The sequence below is a fragment of the Camellia sinensis genome, chromosome 15 (genome assembly GCF_055761805.1).
Source record: "Camellia sinensis isolate YWXY chromosome 15, ASM5576180v1, whole genome shotgun sequence".
NCBI lineage: Eukaryota > Viridiplantae > Streptophyta > Magnoliopsida > Ericales > Theaceae > Camellia > Camellia sinensis.
In genome coordinates this window covers 21,433,987-21,461,852 of record NC_138975.1, presented here as the reverse complement: position 1 = coordinate 21,461,852, position 27,866 = coordinate 21,433,987, and the positions used below count along the sequence as shown (strand labels likewise).

The 27,866-nt window shown below is 36.8% G+C and overlaps 1 protein-coding gene across 3 annotated transcripts; it reads left to right on the top strand.

The window, feature by feature from the left end:
- Nucleotides 1-554: 554 nt before the first annotated feature.
- On the top strand, nt 555-22,250 carry LOC114323912 (golgin candidate 5). Of its 3 annotated transcripts, none has more exons than XM_028271597.2 (20): nt 561-731; nt 864-1,081; nt 2,734-3,695; nt 4,691-4,762; nt 5,706-5,780; nt 8,367-8,481; nt 8,789-8,850; nt 8,952-8,999; nt 17,136-17,420; nt 17,512-17,571; nt 17,700-17,783; nt 17,907-17,972; nt 18,047-18,145; nt 18,230-18,448; nt 19,330-19,444; nt 19,523-19,743; nt 19,932-19,991; nt 20,062-20,175; nt 21,763-21,837; nt 21,930-22,250. In XM_028271597.2, the coding sequence occupies exons 2-20, from the start codon at nt 931-933 to the stop codon at nt 21,951-21,953; spliced, it is 2,907 nt and encodes a 968-aa protein (XP_028127398.2). In that variant the 5' UTR covers nt 561-731; nt 864-930; the 3' UTR covers nt 21,954-22,250. The 3 variants fall into 3 exon arrangements, with proteins under 3 accessions (XP_028127397.2, XP_028127398.2, XP_028127399.2); XM_028271598.2 differs by having other exon boundaries at nt 572-719; XM_028271596.2 differs by having other exon boundaries at nt 555-1,081.
- Nucleotides 22,251-27,866: the final 5,616 nt, after the last annotated feature.

Sequence of the window (27,866 nt, the reverse complement as noted above, 5' to 3'; positions counted from 1 at the left end):
ATATATATAAACACATTAGACAAATCGCCATGATATATGAAAATAAAATTTTAAATTTCAAACAATTATTTAGTATTTATAATTTTTTTAAGATTCATGATATTAAGATTTTATAAAATAAAAGGCATATAATATTTTCATATTAATTAGAGCCCCTCAACATTTTCACATAGAAATTTTGTCCCAATATAGAGAAATTTTAATTTTCATAAATAAATTTCTCTAATTTCATATTTTTTTTTTTTGAAATTTTCTTTGTGAGAAGAGAAATTTTTAAATTTTTTTGGTATAATTATAGAAAATTTCATCGGTGAATCTTACCTAATAAAAAAATATATTTAATCTATTTTACTACCCAAAGTTTGATAGAAATGTTTCACTAATTTTTTCTAAAATATTTGCTAGATTTTTTTTTTTTTTTTTTTTGGTTTTGTCGTTGTTGTATTTTCCAAAAAATAAAAAAAATAAAAAATCCATGAAATTAACATTTATTTTTTAATCTTAGCATGAAAACTAATTTGAATATAAAAACAATTTTTAATATTTTTTAAATTATTAGTAAAAAAAATTTGGAGATCCACCTTACTTGCAAGATCCCCTCAAAAAAAAAGAAAAAAAGAAAAAAGAAAGAGGGTAGGAGATTTGGCACTCTCCAGACTTCACTCAGATCCTCACAAGCTCCACTTCTCAATAATTTCGCTTCCTTCTCTTCCTCTGTGGTTTGTTCAATTGTAATTCAGATCACTATTTCTTGATTTCTCTTTCATTCATAAATGTCTTCAAATTCGCTGTTCTTCTCCAGATCGATTACCTAATCAGCTGAATTTACTAATAAACTGTGTTCACTTTCGTTGATTTTATAGGGTTTTTAATGAATTTGTTTTGGGAATTTGATCATTGAATTGAGTTATTCTGAATTGTGTCTAAGAGATGGCCTGGTTCGGTGGGAAAGTCTCATTGGGGAACTTCGCTGATCTCGCTGGGGCTGTGAATAAGATCAGTGAGAGCGTCAAGAACATTGAGAAGAATTTTGATAGTGCTCTTGGTTTTGAGGAGAAATCTGATTCCAGCACCAGTGAAGGTATATTCTTTTGTGTATCTGTAAATTTCTCTCTGTATAGCTCATTTTTTTTTTTTTTGTGTGTAAACAACAATGGTGTTGGAGGGTTACTAGTAGTTAGTTCTAATATGCTTTGGTTGTTAACTGGTGCCTTTGAAGTGTTTCTCTGTTGATAAGTTTGCTGCCTTGTATTTTGTTTTCACCCCAGTGTAATATGTTTGCTTTTGTTATATGAAATCTTAACTTACCAAAACACAAACAATAATGGGTTTGATTGAGATTTTTCAATGGAGGCTGCTTTGCCAATTACTCCAAGTAGATATTGTTAAATCACCACTAGTCCTGAAAACTTAAACTTTTAGGCTAGGAAGCACGGGTATGCTAATACTGCAAAACCAAAAAAAGTAGGTTACGGTTACGGTCTGGTGCATCTATAAAAAAATATTTTTATAATTTATACTAATACATGACATATAATAATTAAAAAATCAAATGTAAAGAACAATTAAAGTATTTTTATAATGGTCAAAAAAAGAAAAAATTCATATTTTTGATAATTGTAAAAGTACCCTATGTTTTTGAAGTTGTAAAAAGAAGCACAATATAATTATTCTAGTATATTTTGATGAAAAATTTACTTATATGCCTCAAAGTACCCGTAAAAGTACCCAAACTGTACCCGTCTTGTACCCATGTCGTACTGGTCCTGTACCCACGCTGTATCCACTCCATTCCCGAAGTATTTTGTGTATCTGGTATGCGTAACAGTACCAAGTAAATACCCACTGCTCGTATGACAATATTTTTGGACTACCCATGCTTCATATCTTTTAGGAAATGGGCCTAACAATGTCTCAAGCTATCCAACACCCACCATCATGAGCATCCCGTTTTGTACATGGAGATGCAAACATCCTTACCTAGAAAAAAGAAAGAATGTCAACAAGAGACAAAGAATGCAAATGAAGACTTAATGCAAATGGAGGCAACTGAACCCAAAACCTCACCCAACCTGAGATCTGATACCATGTTAAATCACCACTAGTCCCAAAAGCTTAAATTTTTAGAAAATGGGCCAACAATGTATATCAAACTTTCTAGTAGCTACAACTTATATTTTAGGGGGAAGATAAATTTACCTCATTATTTTACCAATTCCAGCTTCTCACATTTTCAGGGATTGTTTATGAAACTTTAAAATGGTAATAGTGAGCCCTTGTCTGGCCCATTATTGGGAGCTGAGGAAGTTGGTTATTTCATGGGGGGAAAAAGAAGAAGACAAAAAAATAAATTATGAGGACCATACACTAGTCAACTGTTGATTGTTGTCGTGTTAGCTCAGCTAGTATGGTTAACCTGGTTTCACTGTGAGTTGAGATGTCTTGGATTCCGAGACTACCCTAATATCTTATGAATGAGTGTAAATTTCTGTGTGCTTATACCCAATAAAGGGTTTAAAGCCTTTGCCAAGATCCTGTACACCATTATCAGTTAACATGCTGCCATCAAATTACTGACTTGTTTGCCTATTAAAAAAAAAATCATACTTAATTATCTTCTCCTTATTCTCATACCGAAGTTTTCAATATCAAACCGTATCCAATATATTTGTATGAGAGTCAAAATGATGATTTTGGACCTTTTTTTAAACGTCCTCCCTATATCAATTCCAGCTTCAGGATTATGGCCGTCAACCATAGACAGGAAAACACTATTTGAACCTGTCATGGCCTTCATGGGGCATCAAGGTGGTGAAAGTACCGTAGAATCAATTGAGAAACCTGAGTTGTTGAAGCCACCATCTTCTGTTGAGGAAAAACAAGTGGGTGAGATTGATAGGTCCACAGATTTTGCTACTGAACAAACCAGACCTGCTGAAGAAGTAAATGAAGAAAGTTCTCACATGCTTCCAGATGCTGCAGAAGGAACAAATATTGCAATTACTGATGGAATAAATGCTGTTTTGGTAGAGCCTGGTAAATCTGAATCTGATTTACAACCGATACCTGTTGAATTATCTGAATCCAATGTTGAATATGTCGAAGAACCAGATTCCTTGAACCATCTCAATCAGAAGGAGACCTCAGCAATGGGGCCCTCTGAAAGTTCCGAGTCAGTGGAAGCCAAGCCAGGAACCAATGAAGTAGATCAAGTTGAGGTTGGCACCCCCGTGTCACCTGAATCACATAATGTTATCAATTTGCATGAGATCACAAATGAACAGAAGGCAGAAGAAGAAGAGGTTGCAGAGAACCTTTCTCCAGTTCAAGCTGAGGATGCAGCGAGTGGTAGCCAAGCTGGAATGGGGGTAGAGCTCACTGGTTTCGGTTTTGCTACTTCTAAGGAGATTGAAAGTCATGAGGGATACGTTACAGATACCTTGCCAGATGTGCAACCTCCAGATGAGGCTGCAGAGACAGTTTCTGAATCAGTTTCTCATGAAAATGACACATTTGGTAGAGGAGTTGACTTGAATGAACAAGCCAGTGATTATGAACCCGACATTAAAGAACAACGTGTAAGTTCAGGAAGCTCCACATCTGTCATTGCAGATTCTGTAGTTGAACTAGAGAAGTTGAAGAGGGAAATGAAAATGATGGAAACTGCACTACAGGGAGCTGCTAGACAAGCTCAGGTAATTTACATTTTATAATCATTTCGTGGCAAGTGTGACTTCTATTAAAGATTCTTGCCTGATGCGTAGAATTTGAATTTAGTTGAGAGCTTGAGTTTAATTGGGGTTAGAAAATCTGTTTTCTTAATTTTATATAAAAGTTGTTTGTAGTTTAGCATCATAACTGCCATACACAGAGACACACACATGTATATTGTAGGAGTTGAAGCCAAAGTTTATGAAGTGGATATCAGTTCAGATAATTTGGTATTTAGCTGGTTGATTTTGAGTTACTATCTGGGGAAAGTTGGATAGGAATTTTGTTTTTGAATGTGAAACCAAAAATTATTCAAGTAGGGACATTAGTATTTTAACTATTGCATTTGTTTCTGATAAGATATACAGCCTACTAGGACCATTCTGGTCTAAATCTGTTTGTTTAAAGGCCTGTTTTATCTCATTTAGATTATTCACTTATATATGTTTGTTGTTCCACGTTCATTCCAGACCAACTCTAAGAAGTTTAGCTTGCTGACCGTAGACTAACAAGCATTTTCTGTAAAATTAACTCTGGGTATGTTGCTACAAAACAACTTTCACTGTTAGCCTATTTTGCTTTGTCCTTTATTTTCTTTTATAATTTTATTTTTTGGTCCGTAGCACGGTTAAACCGTTTACTGCTCGAGGCCTCGAACTTTCTGCATCTTGTTTGTTCATTTTCTTGAGTCTAAAATTTTCTTGAAACTTCATTAAAATGTTTTTGTTTAGTATGGTTTGAAAATTTAAATCATTGAGCTAATATTAATTTGTTGTCTTTTTGTTGCTTTTTGAATCTCTAATTATATTTTTCATTATTCCTAAATATCTTTTAACCTGTATAACTTCACATTTTGATGGCTCTTCTTATCCTTAATTTTATGTCTCCTTACTGCATTCTATAATATGACATTTATGCTTCTTTTATTGAATATATAGACTTGTCGAAATCCAATGGTTTTGTGTTTCTATTTTTCCAGGCAAAAGCAGATGACATCGCAAAGTTAATGAATGAGAATGAGCATCAAAAGGCTGTAATTGAGGATTTAAGGGTAAATATGGTTGTTTTATTTTCCTTTTACTTTATTTGTATTGTACTTGAAAAGGGATTGCTGGATTTTGGTTGAGAAAGGCTTTTGTATCTTTGACACCAGAACAATTGGTTATTCTTCCACGTGCTTTGATATAAAGTTGATGCAGATCATAAAAATGTTTTAAGAAAGTTGTGAAATCATAATAAAGGAATCGTTAATACTGGCACCAAAAAGGAAAAACAGAACTAATCGTATCTTACTATTGGTATGAAATCCCTAATAACTAATTGTATGAAATCTCCTTTATTTTCCCATCATTGTTTGGTTTGTGTGTGTCTAGACTTCTTCCTCTTCTTACTTATTTTTGGGCATGAGCAGCGGGCCCTATGTTGAGTAAGGGGTGTCTAGACACATTTTTGTCACACAATATGGTGAGCATCTCAGATGTGTAAGGCATGCCTTAGTTCTTGCAGCATATGCTCAGAGAAGCTGGCCTTAATCACCAAGACTGCCTCCCAAGGCATTAGTTTCTCATTCATTAAAATATCATCCATGAAGATAAATTTAACGTGGTTTATTTTTTGTTACTTTAAAATACAATAAGAATTTTGTTAATTTTAATGAATTTTTGTAGAGTATTTGTGGTTACCACCAACTCTTTTCCCAATTAGACCTCCAGGTATATACTCATGGTTTTTCATATGGGTTTCTCTTAGCGTGATGCTTGACTATTGCGACATCTTACGAAAATTTCATTTTTTAATGTCCATTTGAACAGTTTGGTTGTCTTGCATCATTCCTTTCATTTTGGTTTGAACTTGTTTCATTATTGTCTCCACTTTCATATATATGTAGTTGCATTGTTGTTTATCTTATATATGGTTTTGCTCTTTCCCTATATATATATATATCCGTACATATATTAGTTTTCACTTTTTAACTAGTAAGAATTTTTCTTCAGAGAAAATCCAATGAAGCAGAAATTGAGTCACTACGGGAGGAATACCATCATAAGGTTGCAGCTCTTGAAAGAAAGGTGCATTTCCTTCTATCATTTTTGGATTTTGTTTATGCTAACTTGTTTGAGCTAAACAGGGTAATACGATGAATTACTACTTTTTGTCTTTGTATATTTTATGTTAGTCCTACTTAAGTGAAAACCTTTAGATTATGAAGTATCTCTTCGTAGTTCAAACATGGAGTTTACTCCTACTCTTGTTTCCCCAAAATTATATGTCGTATATGTGATCGAGATAACAGGTAATTTTGAGTAGTTGTTGTGTTTTTTTGTTTTTTTAATCATTTTTGTAAATGGTGTCCTCATGCATGGGTGTAACTGTGGATTATTGTAGTTTATATTATTCATTAAGGATAGTTTAGTCCTTTAGGTTGTTAGGGTTTCATTCTATTAGCGGTAGCAATAGTGATAGAAGAAGAAGGAGAGACACAATTATTGAGGAGAGATGCAATAGGGGTCATATGATGTGAACAACTAGAATCAAAGATCTACGAAGTGTGGATATTACCTGAAGAGGATGAATTAGACAAACCTAACTGAGTGGTAGTCATGGCGGAGGCCTATGACGAAAGATTTGGATTGGCCACCACGAAAGACTTGAACTGCTCAAACGTAGACTGCGTATTGGAAGATGGATCATTCTCAAAAATTGGTGCAGAAAAGGCAACAGATGAGCAAGATCTTGAAAATGTTAGCTTAGCGAATGGTGGACCAGATGAAGGACCCTTAGGCTGCAAAAGTTTACGACAAGCATGTTTCCAATGGTCTTTCTGATGACAGAAGCTGCACTCATCCATGGAAACCCGAGGCTTGGGCCTACCAGTAACTTGAAATAAAAGAGAAGATGGGGTGGGTAAGAGCGGAAGAGTGGCAAAAACTGACTGGGAAGCAGGAGCACCATGAGCCGCCGTAAACCGAGTTTCTTTCGCAAGAAGCTCACGGACAGCACCATCCACAAAGGGCAAGGGAGACCGATGAAGAATAGCTCCTCGAAGTAGCTCAAATTGATCACGAAGGGCCATAAGAAATTGAACAAGATGTTGCTTCTCCCGATACTTGGTATAACTGTCAAGTAATTGCAGATCTGATGGTTCCATCAGAGCAAGCTGATCCCAATAAGTAGTTATCTTATTGTAGAACTCCTGAATGGACTTATTTTTTTGACTAGCACGGTGAATAGACATCTCAAGTTCATACTGTTTTGCAAAGTTAGACTCAAGGCACATAGTTTTCAAATAGTCCCTAACTTGTTTAGAAGTAGAATATTTGAAAAAATTCATACCAATGATAGTTTGAACTGAATTATAAAACCAAGTAAGAATTTGTGCATTTTCCTTATCCTATTTAGCAACATCGACCTCAGTTTCTTGGGATTCGTCTAATAGTCACACCAATAACATAGTTCTGCATGTCTTTATCCATTATAAAATTTTTCATTACATGAGACCAATAGGAGTAATTGGTACCATCTAATTTAGTAGTGATAGCTTGCAATTTATCATCAACCGTAATACTATAATTAAGCAACATAGTAGAATCAAAGTAGAGTCACAATTAAATAACCAGAGTTGCTATTGCTATAATTAAAGAACTGGTGAGGTCAAACTTATAATAACCAGAGTTGTGTTCCAATCACCCTTAAATAGCAATCAGAGAGAGAACCAAGGCAAAGCAAAGAGAGAGAGAGACAGAAATTGAACCTAAACCCAGAGGGCGAAGTCGATTTCAGATACCAGGTTGAGCAAGGGCAGACTTTACTTTGATCGTGTGAACAAGAGAGAGAGACAGATTACCAATCAGAGTCACACATAATCGATCGAACTAGAGGTACCAGTTGAGGGGTCGAGCTTCGAAGTGCGACGAAGAGAACAGAAAACCCCCGGCGAAGGCCTTGCAAAGAGAGAGAAAGGGGCTGTGATGATCGATGCTTTCTGTGAAAGGTATGCGAACGGTTGTAACTTGACTCTGATACCATGATAACGGATGAGAAAACTTGTATTATCTTAATCAAAGGAGTACAAATATATAAGCGCTAATAGAATGAAACCCTAACGACCTAAAGGACTAAACTATCCTTAATGAATAATATAAACTACAATAATTCACAGTAACTGAATTACTTTTGTGAATGTACTAGTTCTTGTCATGCTTCATCTTTGGTCTGATCTATTTGTTATATGATGATTCCATCTTTTATAAGTTTATTGACTGAAGTTTGTTGAGAATTTTCTCAGTTAGAAGGCATTCCTTGAGTTCATGTCCAAAACTTTGTGCTATTGAAATTTGTCACTGGACTAGACCATTTGTTCACAATTATGACTGGACAGATGTGCAGTTATTGACAGTGGAACCATGCTCGGGTTGTCATTTGTGTCGTGTGTTTTTGATGCTTTACAATTACATTTCATGCTTCAGTCATCGACAAAGGACTTACAACTTCATTTTGGGCATATATTGGACATGTTCACTTCATCTGCGTGCTCAACACCTATATTGACTGTGTCGTGATTGCCACATGGTTCTTGTACAAGTGTTTGGAAGGGTTGTATTCATTATCAATATTGTAATTGCTGCTGATTTAATCATTTTGCTTTCTGAATTCAGGTTTATGCTCTCACTAAGGAAAGGGATACATTACGTAGAGAGCAGAGTAAAAAGAGTGATGCCGCTGCTCTTTTGAAGGAGAAAGATGAAATAATCAATCAAGTTATGGCTGAAGGTGTGAAATGCACTTCTAAAAGTTGTTTATTAAGTATTCTATTTGTTCATGAACTGTTTAGTGGTGCATAGAAAGCTTTCTATTTGTTTGTTTGAGAATTAGGAATTTTGGTAAATTTGGAAAATTTCAGCCCTAGTTTGTAGACATAATTAATAAGAAAAGAATGTTGAATGCTAAAATATGATAAAGCATGTTTGAGTTGTGTCTCAACTGCTTACGAACATGTATAATATCCATCTCTACTGAAGAGTAATATGACCCTTCTTTCATTCTGATCATATTTGATGATATTCATAATTCATCCCAGGTGAAGAGCTCTCAAAGAAGCAAGCTGCTCAAGAGTCTCAGATTAGGAAATTGAGGGCCCAGGTATACAAACTGGTCTACTGAGTTTCTCATTATCGAGAAACTAATCTCGTTTCTGTTACATCTTTTGCTAAACAAATCTTATTTCTTTTATGGAAAGCTAGATTAGAGATCTTGAAGAAGAGAAGAAAGGACTAACTACAAAGCTACAGGTAATTGAATTCTCAAAGCATTTTTGTAAGCCATTAATTTTGTGGCTAATATTTTTGAACAAAAAATGTTGTTTCCATCATTAGGAATTGTGGATGATGTGGACTAAAAAAGTTTCTAAAGAATTGGTTGCTTAAATATTCTGCTTTTTTTTTGGTAAAAAAGATGCCATTTAAGATGATAAGTTTATCCTCATATCCTCATGAAATTTCGGGCAATCCATATAATGCTCATCTTAGAATAAGTTACATACCTGTGGTTTGTCTTTGTTTTCCTTTGTAGGGAAAATGGTATTTGAACTCCTTTTATGTTTCCTCTACCTTAGCATTAGTTGTCATCTTCTTTGCTTTCCTAAGATTTTATACAAAGTTTTTGTCATCTATTCTATAATTTCATGGAAACATCGGGTTGCTAAGGGAAATATGTAGTCTTACTAGAAAACACTAATAGAAGTTTACGTTTTGGAATTTGATGCGACAATCTAGAAATTCTTAACTGCCATTGTGCCCATGTCTAAACCTCAGAGGCTGTATCATGGGACTATTGTGGGTAGGTACTTAAGTTTTGAGATCGTATCATAATGCTACAGAGGTGGGTGGATGTGTTTTTCGGGGAGTCGCATGTCTTTGTCTAAGACTGGTCTAGGTGGAGCCGCCCCAAAGGGGTGGACCAGACAACTTTAACGACCTCTCAACTCTATCCTCCAAAACCACATACAGTGATCCGGAGCAGAGACCCCTTGGCTTTCTCCCTGTCTTGGACGACGTGATTGTCTTCATGTTATGTATATGAGACTGCTTAGTGGGACACTGCTAAGTATGAAGTTCTTGGGCAAGCCAAAGATGGAGACTGAGCGGGTATAATGTGGAGCACATGCTTGGCTAGAGAATGGGCATGGCTAGGCCTTGGACATGGCTAAGGGAGAATATAATAAATTGAGTGTCTGTTAGAGCGAGCCAGGGGTACTGAGCGCAAAACTTATGAGTAGAAGAGGCTATCGCTTGTGCAAAGACTCCTTGACCAAGTGTCACGGGTTGCCTTGCAAGGCTAACTCCGTGACGTTTCGCTCGCGGTGGTGTGGCCATTTGAGTGCTCAAGAGTGGCCGTTGGAAGTGCCTCAACGTGGCTTAACATTGGCCCCAAGCAGCCCAAGGCATGCGAGCCAGCAGCAGCAGCAGTAGCAGCACACGGCCAGCAGCAGCAATAGCCAGCAACACTAGCCAATAGTGCAAATTTTTGGTGTGTTGTTTAGGCATCCAAATGAAGGAGTTTCGAGTTGAAATTTTATTGGAAAGAGGTCTTCGGGGAAGTGTTTTCCTGACCAAGTTTCATGATTTTTCTCAACTTGTGGAATTTATGAAAAATCATTATGACATATTGATGTTTCCTCATGCCAGAGGGCTAATTGCTTAACAAGCATATATAAGGGGGCAAGGTGTGCTACCTACCTACCTATCTACCTACCTTTCCACCCAAACTGGGCTTCAAGTGAGCAACCTTGGGGCAACTCAAGGGTGGGCTTTAGGCATCCAGAGGGGTGTCTAGAGTCTCCACGTGGGTTTGGGAGCCCCGTGGACGGTGCAATAATGTAGGCACTACGCGTGCCTCCCGAGGGAGAGTTTCACCACGTTGCTTCCATGATGCCATGCAATATGGCATCTTTGGGACTCGTTTTGGACCGAATGGGCTATCGAGGCACCACTAAAGGCCTCGTGTGCCAACTCAAGTGCTTAGTTTGGGTTCAACCTTGCACGAGGGGATCTCGTGGCTTAAGCTAAGCTGTTGGAAGGCGACACCGCATATGTGGGCTATCAAATAAAGGCATCAAGCTATGCATTGACTAAGTCCATTGAGGGACTACATTATGCTACAAGCAAGCTACGGATTAAGATGTTGCCTTACTCATGCTACACGTTGGTGCAACGCTAAGGTGCGCAATGGCCTTGGGTGGAATCTAACACACGTGTTGGCACGAGGATTACGCCGTGGGCAAGAGATTGATCCTTGGTGGCTTGTGGGCTTCGCATGACCAAGTGGCCATCCAATTTGCATCTATTGAGGCATGCTTGACCCTACGACACTTTGAGATGCTTTTAAAGACCCAACGTGCAATGTTGGCTTGTCGGCTAAGTCGAGGGCCTTTGCTAACACATTGTTGTGTGGCTAGGCATCTTGGTGACATAAACCTAAGTTGGGTGAGCACCTTGCTTGAGGTAAGCTTGGCGCTATGAAGCGACTTATACCGTGCTTGGTGCACTTGAGGCGTTAGGCCTACTTGTGGCATCCGGGTGAAGACGGAGCTTCCTTGCGAAGTTGTTTTGCTTGACAAAGCATTGGGCCCTAATGTTCAAACGGGTGAGACCATCAACACTCGACTTGTCAATGAGCTACGGCGGGCTTAAACTTGATGGAGTTTGAGCGCCACACGGGCGAAAAATTGATCCCTTGCGCCTCTAAAGGAGTTGGCCCGTGACACCAAGCCAAGGGATGCATGTGCAATCCAAATCACACCTTAATGCTTTGGCTTAGGGCAAGGCTATACCATAAACGCTTGCTTTGGCCATTATAGTTCAACCTAGGAGGGGAGAAGTGGAAATTCATCCTTGGCCATGTGTCACCTCACTAGGCTGACACAGTGACACATGGCACCATGCTCTTAGGAGATGCCAACATGGAGATGATGTGGTGATGCCACGTAGAAGATCAGACAGTTCTCCAGTATTTTACCTTTCTAACTAATGGTTGGAAACGCTTAGATCATCTCCTGGATTACAAGTCTGTTTGTATAGTTGACTCAGTTGGTTACTAGAAGTTTCTTGCACAAGAGAGGGTCTTCAAGTTTCTGGAAGGCTTCAATGTGTAGTTTGATCCGGTCTAGAGTCGTGTCTTTGGCATGAATGTTCTTCCATCTCTTCAAGAGGCTTTTGCATATGTATAGAATGAGGAGAGTCATCGTTCTGCTATGTTACCACAGGCTACTGGAGACCGTTCAATATTACTTTCTACTCCTTCTCAAGATGAGGCTAGTTTGTCACTACCTCTTTCCCATCCTTCAGGGAAGGATACTATATTTTGTGATTATTGCCGCAAGCCACGGCATACTCGTGAGACGTGTTGGAAGCTTTATGAGGCTCAATCAGGGAGTCGGGGTGATCGGTTTGGTACTAGAGGCGGTCGATCAGGCCAGTTTAGACGACATGGCTCTAATCCACGGGCCCATCAATCTAGTGTTGTTGACACCCTTGATTATACTTCCGCTTCAGTTGGTCTGACTTCTGACAGTTTATCTAGCATGACTTCTCCTGAGCTTGAGGATGTTTTGTGTTATTTGCTGGCCCACCAGCCTCCTATTGCTTCCAGTGCATCTTCCTTGTTGTTTGCCCGCTCAGGTAACTTAGCCTATTCTCCTAGTACTTTTCTTTCCCAAAACTCTTTGTCATAGATTATTGATTCTGGTGCCTCAAATTATACGTTTGGGTCTTCTGACCTTTTCTTAGTATATAAGCCCTCTTCAAGTCAAGACAAAGTTAGGATTGCAGATGGTACTGTTTCTTCTATCTCTGGGAAAAGTTTAATTCATGTCATCCTTACCTTGCCTTTGTCTTCAGTGCTCTACGTTCTCAATTTTTTTTGTTAATCTTCTATCTTTGAGTCGTATTACTAAGGATTTGAACTGTAGTGTGACATTTTTTCCTCATCAAAGTCTTTTTCAGGACCTTGTCACGAGAAGGACGATTGGCAGTAGTGGTGCAGAAAATGGTCTTTACTTCTTGGATCAGCCGAATAAGCTTGCTCATCACTCCATCCAGTTCCCAACCACCAAGGAGGATTTATGGTTGTGGCATCGGCGTCTTAGGCATCCTTCTTTTCATTTACTTAGACATTTATTTTTGTCTGTTTTTACAAACAATAATGTGTTTGAGTTTCTTTGGGAGTCTTATCAACTTGGCAAACAATACCGAGCTTCTTTTGCTCCAAGTCTTAATAAAAGTTTAGCTCCTTTTTCTTTAATACATTTTGATGTGTGGGGGTCCATCTCGTGTTGTGTCTTTAAAAGGCCATAGATAGTTTGTTACCTTTATCGATGATTTTTCTCGTACTACTTGGGTGTATCTCATGAAAGAAAAAGTGAGGTTTTCTTTGAGTTTTAAATTTTTTTATAAAATGATTTGTACTTAGTTTGGGGTAATTGTCAAAATCTTGTGTTCTGATAATGGGGTGAATACATCGATTCGGGGTTAGGGAGCTATTTTTCTACTCATGACATTATACATCAGATATCTTACATCAATACCCCTAAACAAAATGCGGTTGCAAAGCGCAAGAATCGTCATCTTCTTGATATGGCTTGCTGCATGTGTTTTTTTATGAGTGTATCTCGGTCCTACTGGTTCGAGGCCATTCTCACCGCAGCCTATCTCATTAATCGTCTTCCTACCCAGGTTTTGTAAAAATAAGCTCCACTTCAAGTCCTTCTCGGTTTAGAATCTTTGTTTTCCATTCCCCCTAAAATATTTAGCTATGTCTGTTTTGTCCACAATCATTCTCCTACTCATGGTAAGTTGGACTCACGCTCTCTCAAGTGTGTTTTCCTCGGATATTTGCTTACTCAAAAGGGGTATAAGTGTTGTTACCCTCCTTCTCGTAAATGGTTTGTGTCCATGGATGTCTCCTTCGTTGAGTCTCGGTCCTACTTCTTGTATTCTTCGGTGTCACAGTCATCTTTTCAGGGAGAGCCTTAGTGTGAAAAGATTCCTATTGCCTCTGTTGCTCCTATGGTGGAACCAGTTGTTCCTGTACCACTTATTACTGGGACTAAAGAATCCAATGCCCCAAGGATAGGAAAGGGAAAGCTTATATTAGGGACAAAGATAGACAAAAAGTTACTTGGATATAAGAGATCACTTCTACTCACCCACTGCCATCTCCTATTTCTGATAAAAGTCTAGGTAACTTTGAACCTCTTGTTTCTCTTGAGTCTACTAATATTGCTATTCCTGACACTACTGATCTTGACTAAGAAGCACGGACACTTCTAAGAAGGTGGCGTATCCGTGCCGTGTCCTTGTCGGACATACACTTTTTAAAACGTGTCCTATTTTTTTAAATTTTTTTAAAGAGCCGAGCACTCTTTGGACATTTGAAGGATACACGTGTCAATTGCTTAAACATGTGTTTATCGATTAGACACATGTGAAACTAATTATAAGTTTGAATAAAACAATTTACGATATAATAATAAAACAAAACCTATATAAATTTATAGGAATTAGTGTCATATTGCATTTTTTATTATCTTTTAATGATATATTTATATATATAACATATAATAAATATCTAAAATTATATATTTCATGCGTGTCCCCCACGTGCTATGTTTTGCATTCTTTGAAAATTAACGTGTCGATGTGTCCGTATCGTATCTGTGTCGTGTCACGTGTCCGTGTCCGTGTTTCTTAGGATCTTGATAGTCTTATTGCCAAGAGAAAGGGTGTGAGATCTTGTACTCAACATCTTATCTCAAACATTGTGTCCTACTCTCATTTGTCTTCCTTGTATAAAGCCTTTGTGTCAAACATTTCATTTGTTAGTATTCCTAACCATTTTCAGGATGCTCTCGCTACCTCTAAATGAAAACTTGCCATGATTGAGGAAGTGAAAGCACTTTGTAAGAATGCCACTTGAGAATTAACTGAGTTACCTAAGGACAAACGGCCAGTGGGATGCATATAGGTGTATACTGTGAATCACAAAGCAGATGATTTCGTTGAGCGTTACAAGGCTTAACTTGTGGCAAAAGGCTTCACGCAGACTTATGGAGTAGACTATCAGGAGACTTTTGCACCAGTGGCTAAGATGAATTGAGTCAGAATACTTCTCTCTTTAGCAGCTAATTTAGATTAGTCATTTCATTAGTTTGATGTAAAGAATGTTTTCTTATATGATAATCTAGAGGAAGAGGTATATATGGACATTCATTCTGGTTTTGAATATCATCATACAGAGGGTAAAGTATGCAGGCTTCAGAAGTCGTTATATGGTCTCAAACAGTCTTCAAGGGCTTGATTTGAGAGATTCATTGAGGCTATACTTAAATATAGTTTCAAACAGAGTCAGGCAGATTACACTTTGTTTGTGAAATATTTCTCACGTGGTAAGACTACAACTCTCATTGTTTATATGGATGACAAATACCCATGTTGAAGAAATATTTAGCTGGTGAGTTTGAAATAAAAAACTTAGAGAACTTGAAATATTTTCTAAGAATTGAAGTTGCTCGCTCTAAGGATGGGATTTTCATCTCACAAAGGAAATATGTTATGGACCTTTTGAAGGAAACACGGATGCTTGGATGTAAGGCCTATGATACCCCATTGGAACCTAATCAGAAACTTGGTGATGATGAAGCAGGAACATCTGTTAATAGGGGGAGTTATCAGCGACGAGTGGATAAACTCTTTATTTATCTCACTCTCGTCCTGATATTGCTATTGCTGTCAGTATGGTTAGCCACTTTATACATGCTCCTCATCAAATTCTCTTAGAGGTTGATATGAGAATTATGAGGTACTTGAAATCTTCTCCTGAAAAAGGTCTTTACTTTTCCAAACATGATCACCTCAGAGTGAAAGCCTATACAGATGTTGATTGGGCAGGGTCAATAATTGATAGGAGATCTATATTAGGATATTGTACCTTTGTGGGCGGCAATCTTGTTACTTGGAGGAGTAAGAAACAGAATATGGTGGCTAAATCGCGTGCGGAAGCTGAGTTTAGAGTTATGACACAAGGTGTGTATGAACTCGTGGATCAAATTGTTGTTGCGTGATTCGGGGATGAGCCAAGCAAACTCTATGCGGCTATATTGTGATAATAAGTCTGTCATCAACATAGCTCACAATCCTGTTCGACATGATAGGACAAAGTATGTTGAGATTGATTGCCACTTCATCAAGGAAAAACTCACCAGTGGCATGATATATATTCCTTTTGTAAAGTCAGACGAACAACTTGCAGACATCCTCACCAAGGGAGTTGGGAATAAACCATTTCATGACATTCTAGGCAAGCTGGGTATGCGAGATATCTTCACACTAGCTTAAGAGACAGTGTTAGAATATTTTCTTATTTCCTTATTTAGATTAGATTGTGATTGATTGATTGATTGATTTTGATTCCTTAATCAGTCAATCAATTAATTAATATAAAAGGTGATTCCTTAATCAGTGCCTTAAGACTTCCTTTTGTAACAATTGATTGATTAATATAAAAAGTGATGATATCATAATCATCACATAAGCTTTGTATTCTCTTAAATTACAAATTAATGTATTGCCCGTTAGACTTACAGAATATGCTGAACAATGTTTTCAGCCGTTTTGTAAATCTTTGTCATGAGGTTCAAGTTTGCTCTACATTGGAGATCACTGGAAGCGTAGTCAAAAGAATTTTAGCTGACATCTTGAGTAATAGGGCTGCAAATGAACCGAGCTGCTCATGAACAGGCTCAACTCGGCTCGTTAAGGGTTCGGCTCGGTTTGTTTAGTAAATGAGCCAAGTTTGAACTTGCATAAGCTCGGCTCGTTTGTCTTTATTTAAATAATATATAAATATATAAAAATAATAGTATAAATACATATTAATATTAAAAAAAATTTATCGAGCCGAGCCGAGCCGAACTGAGCTCGAGTTTCATTAATATTAATGAGTTCGAGTCGAGCCGAGCTCAGGCTCAATAAACGAGCTTGATAAGTAAACGAGCTGAGCTCGGGCTTAGCAAAGCTCGGCTCGGCTCGGCTCGTTTGCAGTCCTACCGAGTAATGAATAATTATTGATCACATTATATATGTCATTGGATGTTGATCAGTATGAAGTGCTTGTACTCAAGTGGGGGAACAAAAATTAGACATCAACAGTTTAAAACTCCTTGAGGTGAGAGACAAATGCTGACTTGAATTGCTGATGGGTTTCATCTCATTCTTTATCCTATTCCACATTGTGTCACTATATTTTGATGAAATTACTGTTTATGTCAACCTCATCTCGATTGAAACATGACCTTTTCTGGTCACAACGCTATATTTTTTTCCCCTGGAAAATTTAATTAATGGCATGCCTTTTCTTTTTTCCATTCCCAGGTAGAAGAGAATAAAGTTGAGAGTATAAAGAGGGATAAGGCAGAGACTGAGAAATTGCTGCAAGAAACAATGGAAAACCACCAGGCAGAACTTGCAGTGCAAAAAGAATTCTATACAAATGCTTTGAATGCAGCCAAGGAAGCTGAAGCATTGGCAGAGGCACGTGCCAGTAACGAAGCCAAAACTGAACTGGATAGTCGTTTAAAAGAGGCTGAGGAGCGTGAAACTATGCTAGTCCAGGCTCTTGAAGAATTAAGGCAAACTCTGAGTAGAACGGAGCAGCAGGTTTGTATTAGAAGTATTTCAGATTGCAGGTTTCATTACTGGACCTGCTAAAATCTATAATTTGTTTTTCTTTATTTTCTTTTTGATACAGGCTGTTTTTAGAGAAGATATGCTTCGCAGAGACGTAGAGGATCTTCAAAAACGATATCAAGTATGTTGAGTTTCATCTGGTTGGCATTATCTATAAGTTTATTTTGCTTACATAAGGTGTTTATATTGTTTGTCTATTGTAATCAATAGCTTTTGAGATGATCCAATTTGGCTGTTATATGCATCCAGGCCAGTGAGCGTCGGTGTGAAGAGTTGGTAACACAAGTTCCTGAATCTACTAGGCCTCTTTTAAGGCAAATTGAATACATGCAGGTACATCTGTATATTACTCGTACACATTTATCCTTGAAGATCAGGGGTTCTATGCAGAAAACTGGTTCATTTATCTATTTCTTTGTTGTATCTTGACTTGACTCCTTTCTATACTGATAACAGGAGACAACTGCAAGAAGGGCGGAAGCTTGGGCTGCTGTCGAGAGATCCCTAAGCTCGCGGCTTCAGGTTTTCCAGAAGTGGTCTATTCCTTTCATCTTCATATTTTGGACTTGCATGTTTTTTAATAATTGAATCGGCAGGAAGCAGAGGCCAAAGCTGCAGCTGCGCAAGAAAGAGAGCGATCCATAAATGAACGGTTATCTCAAACCTTGTCTCGACTAAATGTCCTTGAAGCGCAGGTTTTTCTCATTCCTGTGGCTGTAATTGATATTATTGATGGAGTACTATCATAATCCTTACCTTACATGAGTGAGATGTTGCAGATTTCATGTCTTAGATCTGAGCAGACTCAGCTAAGTCGGTCCCTTGAAAAGGAGAGACAGAGAGCGGCAGAAAATAGGCAGGAGTATCTTGCAGCAAAGGAGGAAGCTGATACTCATGAAGGCCGTGTCTCCCAGCTTGAAGAAGAAATTAGGGAGCTCAGGAGGAAACAAAAGCAGGAGTTACATGAAGCACTAATGCACCGGGAACTTTTGCAGCAGGTTGAAATTGTGATTCTTATGTTTCTTACCAGATCTCTATCAGTGTTAATGATGTTAAATCAATTGTCCAGCCCAAGCTTGGTATTTTTTAATTCATCTATCAACTAACTCATAATTTTTTATGGAGATTGGCGCATCACCACCCTAAGGGGAATTAGATATGTCTGCCCTTTTTGCTCGACAAAATTATCCTAGTTTAATCTAACATAAATATTTTAAGTGTGTTGCTTCGGTTTTTTAAAAATTATTTTCCTAATCCTGTCTTGCAACCAGACCATCACATCAGTTTTTTGGCTATAAAGAGGGGCTCTATTTGAGAAAGCATAAAAGAGGAAGGGTCTACAAAAGATTTAGGAGGGGCAATTTGAATTTTTTTCCTGAAAGTATAATTTTCAAAATTTGAGGAGAGGTTTTCGTCCCTCCTGAACCTGCTGTAAATCTGCACTGGCTGTTGTTATTGTTCTGTTGCAACTACACTGAATCATCTTTCTGGATTTGTCTCAAATTATATCCGTGTTGTGCATAGGCATTATGTATGCCCTTTATATTTACTTCATCATTCTACAGTAATCTGTGAATTTTGAATTTTGAATTTTAATCTGAATATGTAACTGAAGCTTTATGGGTCAATGGAAAAATAATTAAAATGGTCAAACAATGTCATTGTTTTGTTGTTAGTAAGGTAAAAGGGATGGTGCTGCAAAACCTTTTCTGGTATGGGACAGTTTAGGTTGTATGTGAAACATTTTAAAGACTCGAAGCATGCATAATAACAACATAACCTTCTACTTCAATCGACAGGTCATACATTTTCTATTTGTAGTGTAAACTATCTATGCCATGTACAAGTTTCCTGAACTAGGCTCCCCATAATTTACCAGGAGATTGATAGGGAGAAAGCTGCTCGGTTGGAACTCGAAAGGACTGCTCACCTTCAGCCCTCCACTGTCTCTGACCAAAGTCCAATAACAAGGCAAAAATCTGGTTTTGAAAATGGTAACGTTACAGGGATTGTTTATTTAACATTGTGCTGTTGCTTATTTATTCATCTCAAGTAATTACTGATTTGTGCAGGAACTTTATCACGTAAACTTTCAAGTGCTAGCAGTTTAGGCAGTATGGAGGAAAGTTTCTTTCTGCAAGCATCTTTAGACTCTTCTGACAATTTCTCTGAGCGGAGAAATATTGGAGAGATGGCCACAAGCCCATACTTTATGAAGAGCATGCCACCAAGTGCTTTTGAAGCTAGCCTTCGTCAAAAGGAGGGTGAACTTGCAAGTTATATGTCTCGACTGGTATGGAGCATCATTATGTTGGATTATACATTATTTGATACATAACATACGTGAAAGTCTAGTTTTTGGTGCAGTATTTCATTTCTTGACTATTATTTGGGTTTATCCGCATAAGCTCCTTTTTTCTCCTGTTTTGTTTTTCTTCCTTTAGCTCTCATCAATTACTTGTTAACTTGTTACCCCCCCAGGCATCTCTGGAATCCATTCGCGACTCTCTTGCGGAGGAGTTGGTTAAAATGACTGCACAGGCAAGGTTTTATCCATTATCTGTATGATTCTTTCTCTCTCTCTCTAAAGGTTTACTAGCGTTGATTGCAGTGTGAGAAATTAAGGGTAGAGGCTACCATGCTGCCTGGCATCCGGGCAGAGTTAGAAGCATTAAGACGGAGGCATTCTGCGGCATTGGAGCTAATGGGTGAACGTGATGAGGAGGTATGTTAATTTCACATAATTCTCAATCATCATAGTGGTGAAATAGAATTGTGGAAAGGGTTTATCGATGTGAATTGCAATGCTATTCACTGTGTTTGGTTTGAATTTTTTGGATTAAGTTTTTTGAAAACTGAGTTTTTTGATTTTCGTGTTTTTTTGTTTTTAGTGAATATTTTTAAAATTTTAAACATTTTTTTTTACTTTTTTAGATGCACCTTACTTAGATGTGTTTAAAAAGTAAAAAAATTGTGAAAAAATATTTTAAAAAATTAAGAAATACATAAAAATACAAAAAATGTACTAAGTTCTTGTATTTTTTTTTGTATTTTTAGTATTTAGTGAATTTTTAAAAGATTTTTTTTACAATTTTTTTACTTTTTAGGTGTATTTATGTTAGGTGTGTCTAAAAAGTAAAAAATTTGCATAAAATATTTAAAAAATTTAGTAAAAACAAAAAAACACGGAAAATAAGAGTGTAGAATTTTCTGAGAACTGTTTTTAAAAAATGGGAACCAAGCAAAGTGATTAGTATTTATTATTAAGGTACTTTGAGATTAAATAGACATGGTTAACATGCCTATCTTGTGGGAAGCGGGTGAATGTTATGAGGAGGTATGTTGATTTCACATAATCTCAATCATCATAGTGGCAAAATGGAATTGTGGAAAGGGTTTATCGATGTGAATTGCAATGCTAGTATTATTTAGTATTAAGGTATTAATTAGACATGGTTAACATGCCTATTTCGTGGGAAGGGCACTTTCCTGTATCAGTTTGTTGGAGCATAATGCAAGTTGTGAACATGAAAGAATCTTCGCATCCCACACAAAGACAGTGACAGCTATTCTCTAGAAGCATTCATGATTTAGGTTTTTCCTAATTTTGAACACATCCTGTATGGCTTACAAACCTGAAATTCTGAGTAGACTATGAGCCAATGACAAGTAATGCTATTGCTTAGATCTGAGTTCTTTCCATATCCTGTTTCTAAACCATTTTGACTTTGTTGAGTTAATATATATGCTTACATAACTTACAAGGCAAGGGATTGATGTGAGTATAAAGTTTTGATTTGTGAATTCCAAGGGATAGTTTAAGCTGGAATGAACACCTGAAGAACTTGTAGGAGTGCCATCTTTACGTTATGAAATCTTCCTAGATCTTATTGCTCTTTTCCCATAAAAGACCAAGTGACGGATGGAACTCTCTTGGCATCTCGTCTATCATTTGAAAGATTGTTAAGTGGAGACTTTTTCTCTTTTCCCTTTCGTGTTGGGGCTTAAAACTCCAATCAGACTTTATAATTGATTTGGTTGCCAAGGTGTATGAGAAGAAATAGAACTTCACTCTTCTTTGATTGCCAAAAAGTCAGAGGAGAGACTTCAAATTATAGGACAGCCAACCCTAAGAAATAGAACTTCACTCCTCTCTCTCTCTCTCTCTCTCTCTCTCTCTCACACACACACACACACATAGTAGCAGCAGTAACAAAAATAGTACTTTGTTAATAATGTAAAAATTAAAATTTGTTTTTATGTAATTCTGATTTTTGGAAGTGGGTTTTATTTTTTTGATTTTTTCGTATAGCTGGAAGAACTTCGTGCTGATATTGTGGACTTGAAGGAGATGTATAGAGAACAAGTTAACATGCTCGTAAATAAGGTATTTGCGTTGTGCAACAAATTTGTGAATATTATTTCTTGACAGAAAGTTTCGTGTGTTACAGCTATACATGTCTGCATCTTTGTCTACAGATCCAGGTACTAAGTTCGTCTTAGGACACCACATGATAAAGCGACTTCTCACGACGGCTGTTTCCAGCTGATAGTCATATAAATGGTATAGCTTATACTCACGATAAAAGAGAGCTTATTTTATATATTTTTTGGATCATTAATATCGTTTTAAGTTTTTAAACTGTGTCTATATGTGGAAGATGTTACCTTATCAAATTATGTGAGTTCTATTTGATAGTGATGTTGTATGTATAGCATGAACACATGGCCGGTTTAAACTTGGAATGATTAAATGTTTTTGATTGTTTGTTAATAAAATTGAGTTTTTCTATCCTAAAATTGTTACGTCTTCTTTTAACTTTTTTTTTATTTTTATTTTTAAAAAGTACTTTTTTTTAAATTTTATTTTGTTGACTGCATACACTTCCCTTTTGACAATACATTATGTACATTTAATCTCTACCAAATTGCCAAGTAGGTTGACAATTACTCAATACACAACCAATCTGCACGACCTCAAAATCAACGGGTTGGTTCAAGTGTTCGTAGGTTTTAAATTCTGATACATTATACGGAACACATTCTAAAGTCATAAAATCTTGTACTGTAATTTTGTTTGGGAGCATATCTTGTACTGTAATTGTGAGTTACAAAATCAAAATAACATAAATACATGATGATATACTTGTGTTTAGAAAGCGTCAATGATGATGATGAGTCAGAAAATGGAAAGATCTATTTAGAAGTTTCATAGATAGCGTAAATGGCAGGTTAGGTTCAGTTATTTTCCTCACTCTATGACCAAACAAGTTGAATACAAGGTTTATGTAGATCACTGATTTTTTCTTCACCTTTTCTCTCTTCTTTTATGAATTTCTAATTAAATTTATAATCCAAACAGAGTCTTATCAGGACTCTAGTTTTTGCTGTGTCATTAACCTTTGAAAACAGAAGAATGGACAACAAAGTTGCTGGCCCACAGGGCTTTTGTCACAATCTACTCTGATAATTAAGGGTCGACAATGGGCCAGACCAGCAGCTCAGCTTGCAAAATAGGTGTCCAAACTTGTTGGACTTTTTTTCTGGGCTGGGTCGACCCAGCGCCAAAAAATCTTTGTCCAATCTCTGATCAATTGGCTCGGTTTGAATGGGCTAGCAGGCCAGTTTGCGGGCTAAGTTCAATGGGGTGTAAAACTTTTATTTGTTTTTCTAATTTTTATCAATTTCAAAATATAACACTTTTTATTTTTTTTTTAATCAAATTTTCAAACATTTTTCACCCACTGAACAATTTTGCATCCCTGTGGGGGGCATCATTTGAAAATCTCTCAAAATAGACTTCCAGAAAAAGCATAAGAACAAATTAAAGGCATTTTCTTTTCTTTCAAGTCTCCTTTCCCTGAAGAGAATCCTTATCATAGTGAGTGGAGCTGCTTTAATTTTGGGTCTTCCTAGGAGCAATTCCAAAGTGTAGTCAAATCCCAATTATTGTTAAGAAAAAATTTAAAAATATAAAAATTCATTACAAAATTAGACCCAACCCTTTTAATGATGTTGCTTTTACCTTTTTGTGATTTTACCGGTTACAAAATTAGGGATAACTCTCTCATTGAGATGTGTCTTACATTTTTACAAGTTCCTAAACATGTGAAAAAGAGTTGTATGTGATTGATTTGTATGCATATAGAAGAATAATCGAACCATTTATTTTATAAAGCCCTCAGTATATGTCATTTATGAAAAAATTTAGATTAATTTGACAATTATAATATTTTTATTTTATCGCATTTGTCATATATTTTTAAAATAGATAATTTTTTTTAAAAAAACAAACATAATAAAATGAAATGTTACGATTATTATATTGATTGAATTTCTTAATATATAATATGCATTGAGAGTCTCACGAACTTTTCAAATAGGTTAAAATAATCAATAAGATAAAATATTACATTCAATCCATAATTATTTTACTTTTTTTTCTTACAACCATTAAATCAACTATATATATAAAAAAAAAAAAGTTAACCAATTTTTCAAACATAACTATTTTAACCAGGCTAAAACACCCCCAAAAAAACCAAATAGCCAACTTCCCAACAAGGCTAGTGAAAACAGAGTAGTAGAGTTTTTTTTTAAAAAAAATTATTTTATTTTTTATTAACAAAAAAGTAGTAGAGTTCATGGCGTTGTTTGGTTTGTATTTTGAGATATTATTTAAAAAATATTTTTTTAAGAAGAGTTTAGAAAATTTAAAAATTTGTTTGGTTGTATATTAGTTTTGGAGTTTTTGTGATTTTTTGTAGTTGAATAGATGAGCGTGAGAGAAAAAGTGATTGATTGATATGTAATATATAAAGAAAAGTGATTTTGATTTTGATTTTTTTGATTTCTTTTTTTTTTTTTTTAACAATTTTCAATCAAACATCTTTTTGAAATTTTTTCTCCGAAAACGTATTTTGAGAGACAAACCAAACATATATCTTCTTTTTAACAGTATCGGTCTATCGCAGAAAATGTTATCTATTATAAGTCTTTACTTTAAAAATTATTTTAATAATAAAATGTAAAATATAAATTTAAAATGATAAATTACACTCATCTCTTTTGGGTTAGGAAAAAATGCAATTAATCTCATATTTTTTTATATGGAAAAATAATTCATCTCCAAAATTTTATCCCTTCAATTTTACCTCAAATGATGTGGAATTAGAGATGGGGCTAAAGATGAAATGAGATGAGATAAGAGGAGGGTGTTGGAATAAAGGGTCTTGAATTCTTCAAATGGTGGTCTTCGGGTCTTCAAAATTTGGCAATGACCTTATCTATATAGAACAGAAAATTAGTGCTTCAAGTCGCGTTACTAAGTTGCTTTCCTAAGACAATATTTGTATCCACCAAAAGGTGTGCAGGGGGTTACAACAAATTTGCCTCCAAGATACAATGAAGCCTGATCTAAAGATCTAATCTATCGACGTCTACACTGACGGCAAAAGATCAGAACACTCTTGATATAATCAAGAAACCAAGACACTGATAATCAAATCTGCAGAACCTGATTATCAATAAGAAAAACAGAAATTTGCTTGAGAAACTCTTGATTGAAAATTCAAAATCAAGAGGGAAAGAGAAAAAGAATTGCAGGAATGCTTTTCAGGATTTTAGATGGAATGAAATGACTGATTTTGTAACCTATTTATAGGCCTTAATGGATCTGATCGAATGGTCATGTCCCTTGATCGCATCCGATCAGATCTGATTGTTGGATTGACGATCTATGGTGCAGATCATTCAGACACCGAATACATGCCTTGACTAATTACACCTGATCACGATTGGGTGCCATCTCATCCGTACAATCGCGCGCATCTCCAATCAACAGTTATGATCAACCTGCTCCAGATCGGACACACAATCGTTTGATCGGTTGGTTGTCTCATCGCCAACGGATGACACGTCACTGCCACGTGGCGTGATTCTACTGTGTTTTTTGCACTTGACTGGGTGGACAGTTGACCGGAAGAGAACTTCGATTCGCCCGGCCAGCAGGCGGGCGGCGTGCTTATCTTGTGTGACAACACTCCAGAGCGAGTGGCTCTTCTAGGCGGGCAGCTGTGTGACAACACTCCAGAGAAAGCGGCGCTTTCGTGTAACATGCTATGGTCTCAACGCCCTTACGAGGTAGTGATGAGTTTCACGCGCTCTAAGCCCGGCCCGCGCGCGGTTAGGAAGATTGGCCGCAATCTGAGCGGTAGTCCATGTCATCGCTTCAACCTGTCCGATGCAAATAGGAAAGCGCCCTCATGGCGCCGATGCGTCCATGCTAAGTGCACCATCAAATGCCACATAGCCCACTGCCCACACCACGCGCGCGTGCGTGTGTGTGTGCGGATTGCGGTGTGGGTGCATGCACACTAGCTTTCATCCCATAGTTCCATATTCAAAAGAATATTCCATGTAGTACTTTATTAAGTGCTTTATGTTTTGCTCTCTTTCCAATGTGGGACAAAGTCCCCAAGCTTAATTAATGCTTTCCAAAAAAAAAACAAGGAATGTTTTGAAATCACCCAAAAATTAAACTATAAATTTTAAAAACCATTTTGAAAATTCCCCAACATTCCCCCACCATTTTCAAAATATTAGATGAAGACTCTTGGTTCACTTGGCAGCCTTATGCATAGGTGAAGATATCTTACGATTTGAATCATTCACTTAGTGACGACATCTCAAAGTTAGTCAAGATGGTATAGTAGACTTGTCTTTTAACTAGCGATCTTATACGATTAACCAGACATGTCTCACGCATAGTACAGGTTACCTCAAGTATTCAAACAAACCAACATGTGGATTGGCTTTGTGTCTATATCCCGTTTCATGAGCACTCTAGAATCAACCCCTTGGACTCATATAAAGCGGCACCACCTCCTACACTCACATAGGTAAGCTTACTGAGAGTACTCCTGTAATTTACAGTACCCTAGCAACCTAGTTGTAAGCTTATTAAGAGTTTGTTAACTCATCCTCTTCTTTTCACATTACAGGTACCAAGCACTTCAATCTCGGGATGAAAATGAAATAAACTAAGTGCCTATAATTGGGCTTATTGAACTTAAGACTTGATGTTTCTTCAAGCCTTGAGTCGAGTTTCCACCAGGAGTGATTATGTTAAGTGGGCTTGAGACCCATCCCCTTTGATGTTTTCCACACTAAATTCCTTGCAAGTCCCGTTGTTAAGGGGTCAACCAAGTTTTCACTTGACTTTACATAACTAATAGTAATCACACCTTCTGTGATTAACTGCCTGACATAGCTATGTCTCAGTCCTATATGCCTGAACTTTCCATTATAGACATGGCTATAGGCCCGTGATAGAGTTGCTTCACTATCACAATGCAAAGATATTGGTGGCATAGGTTTTGACCATATCTTAATCTCTAACAAGAGATTCCTTAGTCACTCTGCCTCTTTGCTACAAGAAGCCAATTCTACAAACTCTGATGCCATGGTTGAGTCTGCTATGCATGTTTGTTTCTTAAAACTCCAGGAGATAGCTCATCTTCCAAAAGTAAAAATCCAACCACTTGTGGACGATTGATCTTCGCGGTCAGTTATCCGACTAGTATTCGTGAATCCTTCCAGCACTACTGGATAGCCATTATAGACTATTCCATAGTCTATTGTTTTCCTCAAGTACCTAAGTACTCGGTTAACAGCACGCCAATGCACACTACTGGGATTACTAGTGTATCTACTAAGTTTTCCCACTGAAAAAGAAATATCAGGTCTAGTGCAAGTCATGGCATACATCAGGCTACTTATTACTCTTGAGTATTCTAACTGATCAACAGCTCTTCCAGTATTAGGATACAATTTCAAATTTGAATCAAAAGGCGTAGACATAGGTGTACAATTATATTGATTAAATTTCTTAAGAATTTTCTCAATATAATGCGACTGGGTTAGAATCAAATTATTGTCCTCTCGTTTGATCTTAATATCCAAAATTACATCAGCCAAGCCCATGTCTTTCATACTAAAGCTAGACGACAAAATTTTTTTAGTACTTTCAATGACATCATTGTCAGTACCAAAAGTAAACATGTCATCTACATACAGACATATGATTACACCTCTATTTCCAGTAAACTTACTGTACACACACTTATCAGATTCATGTATCCTAAAGCTATTTGACATTATTACTTTGTCAAATTTCTCATACCACTGTTTTGGAGCTTGTTTCAGTCCATATAGTGACTTCACGAGTTTACACACTTTGTGCTCTTGACCCTGTACAACAAATCCTTCCGGTTGTTGCATGTAGATTTTCTCATCTAACTCTCCATTTAGGAAAGCGGTCTTAACATCCATTTGATGGATTTCAAGCTTATAGATTGAGGCTAAGGCAATCAACATTCGAATGGTGGCGATTCTAGCCACCGGAGCATATGTATC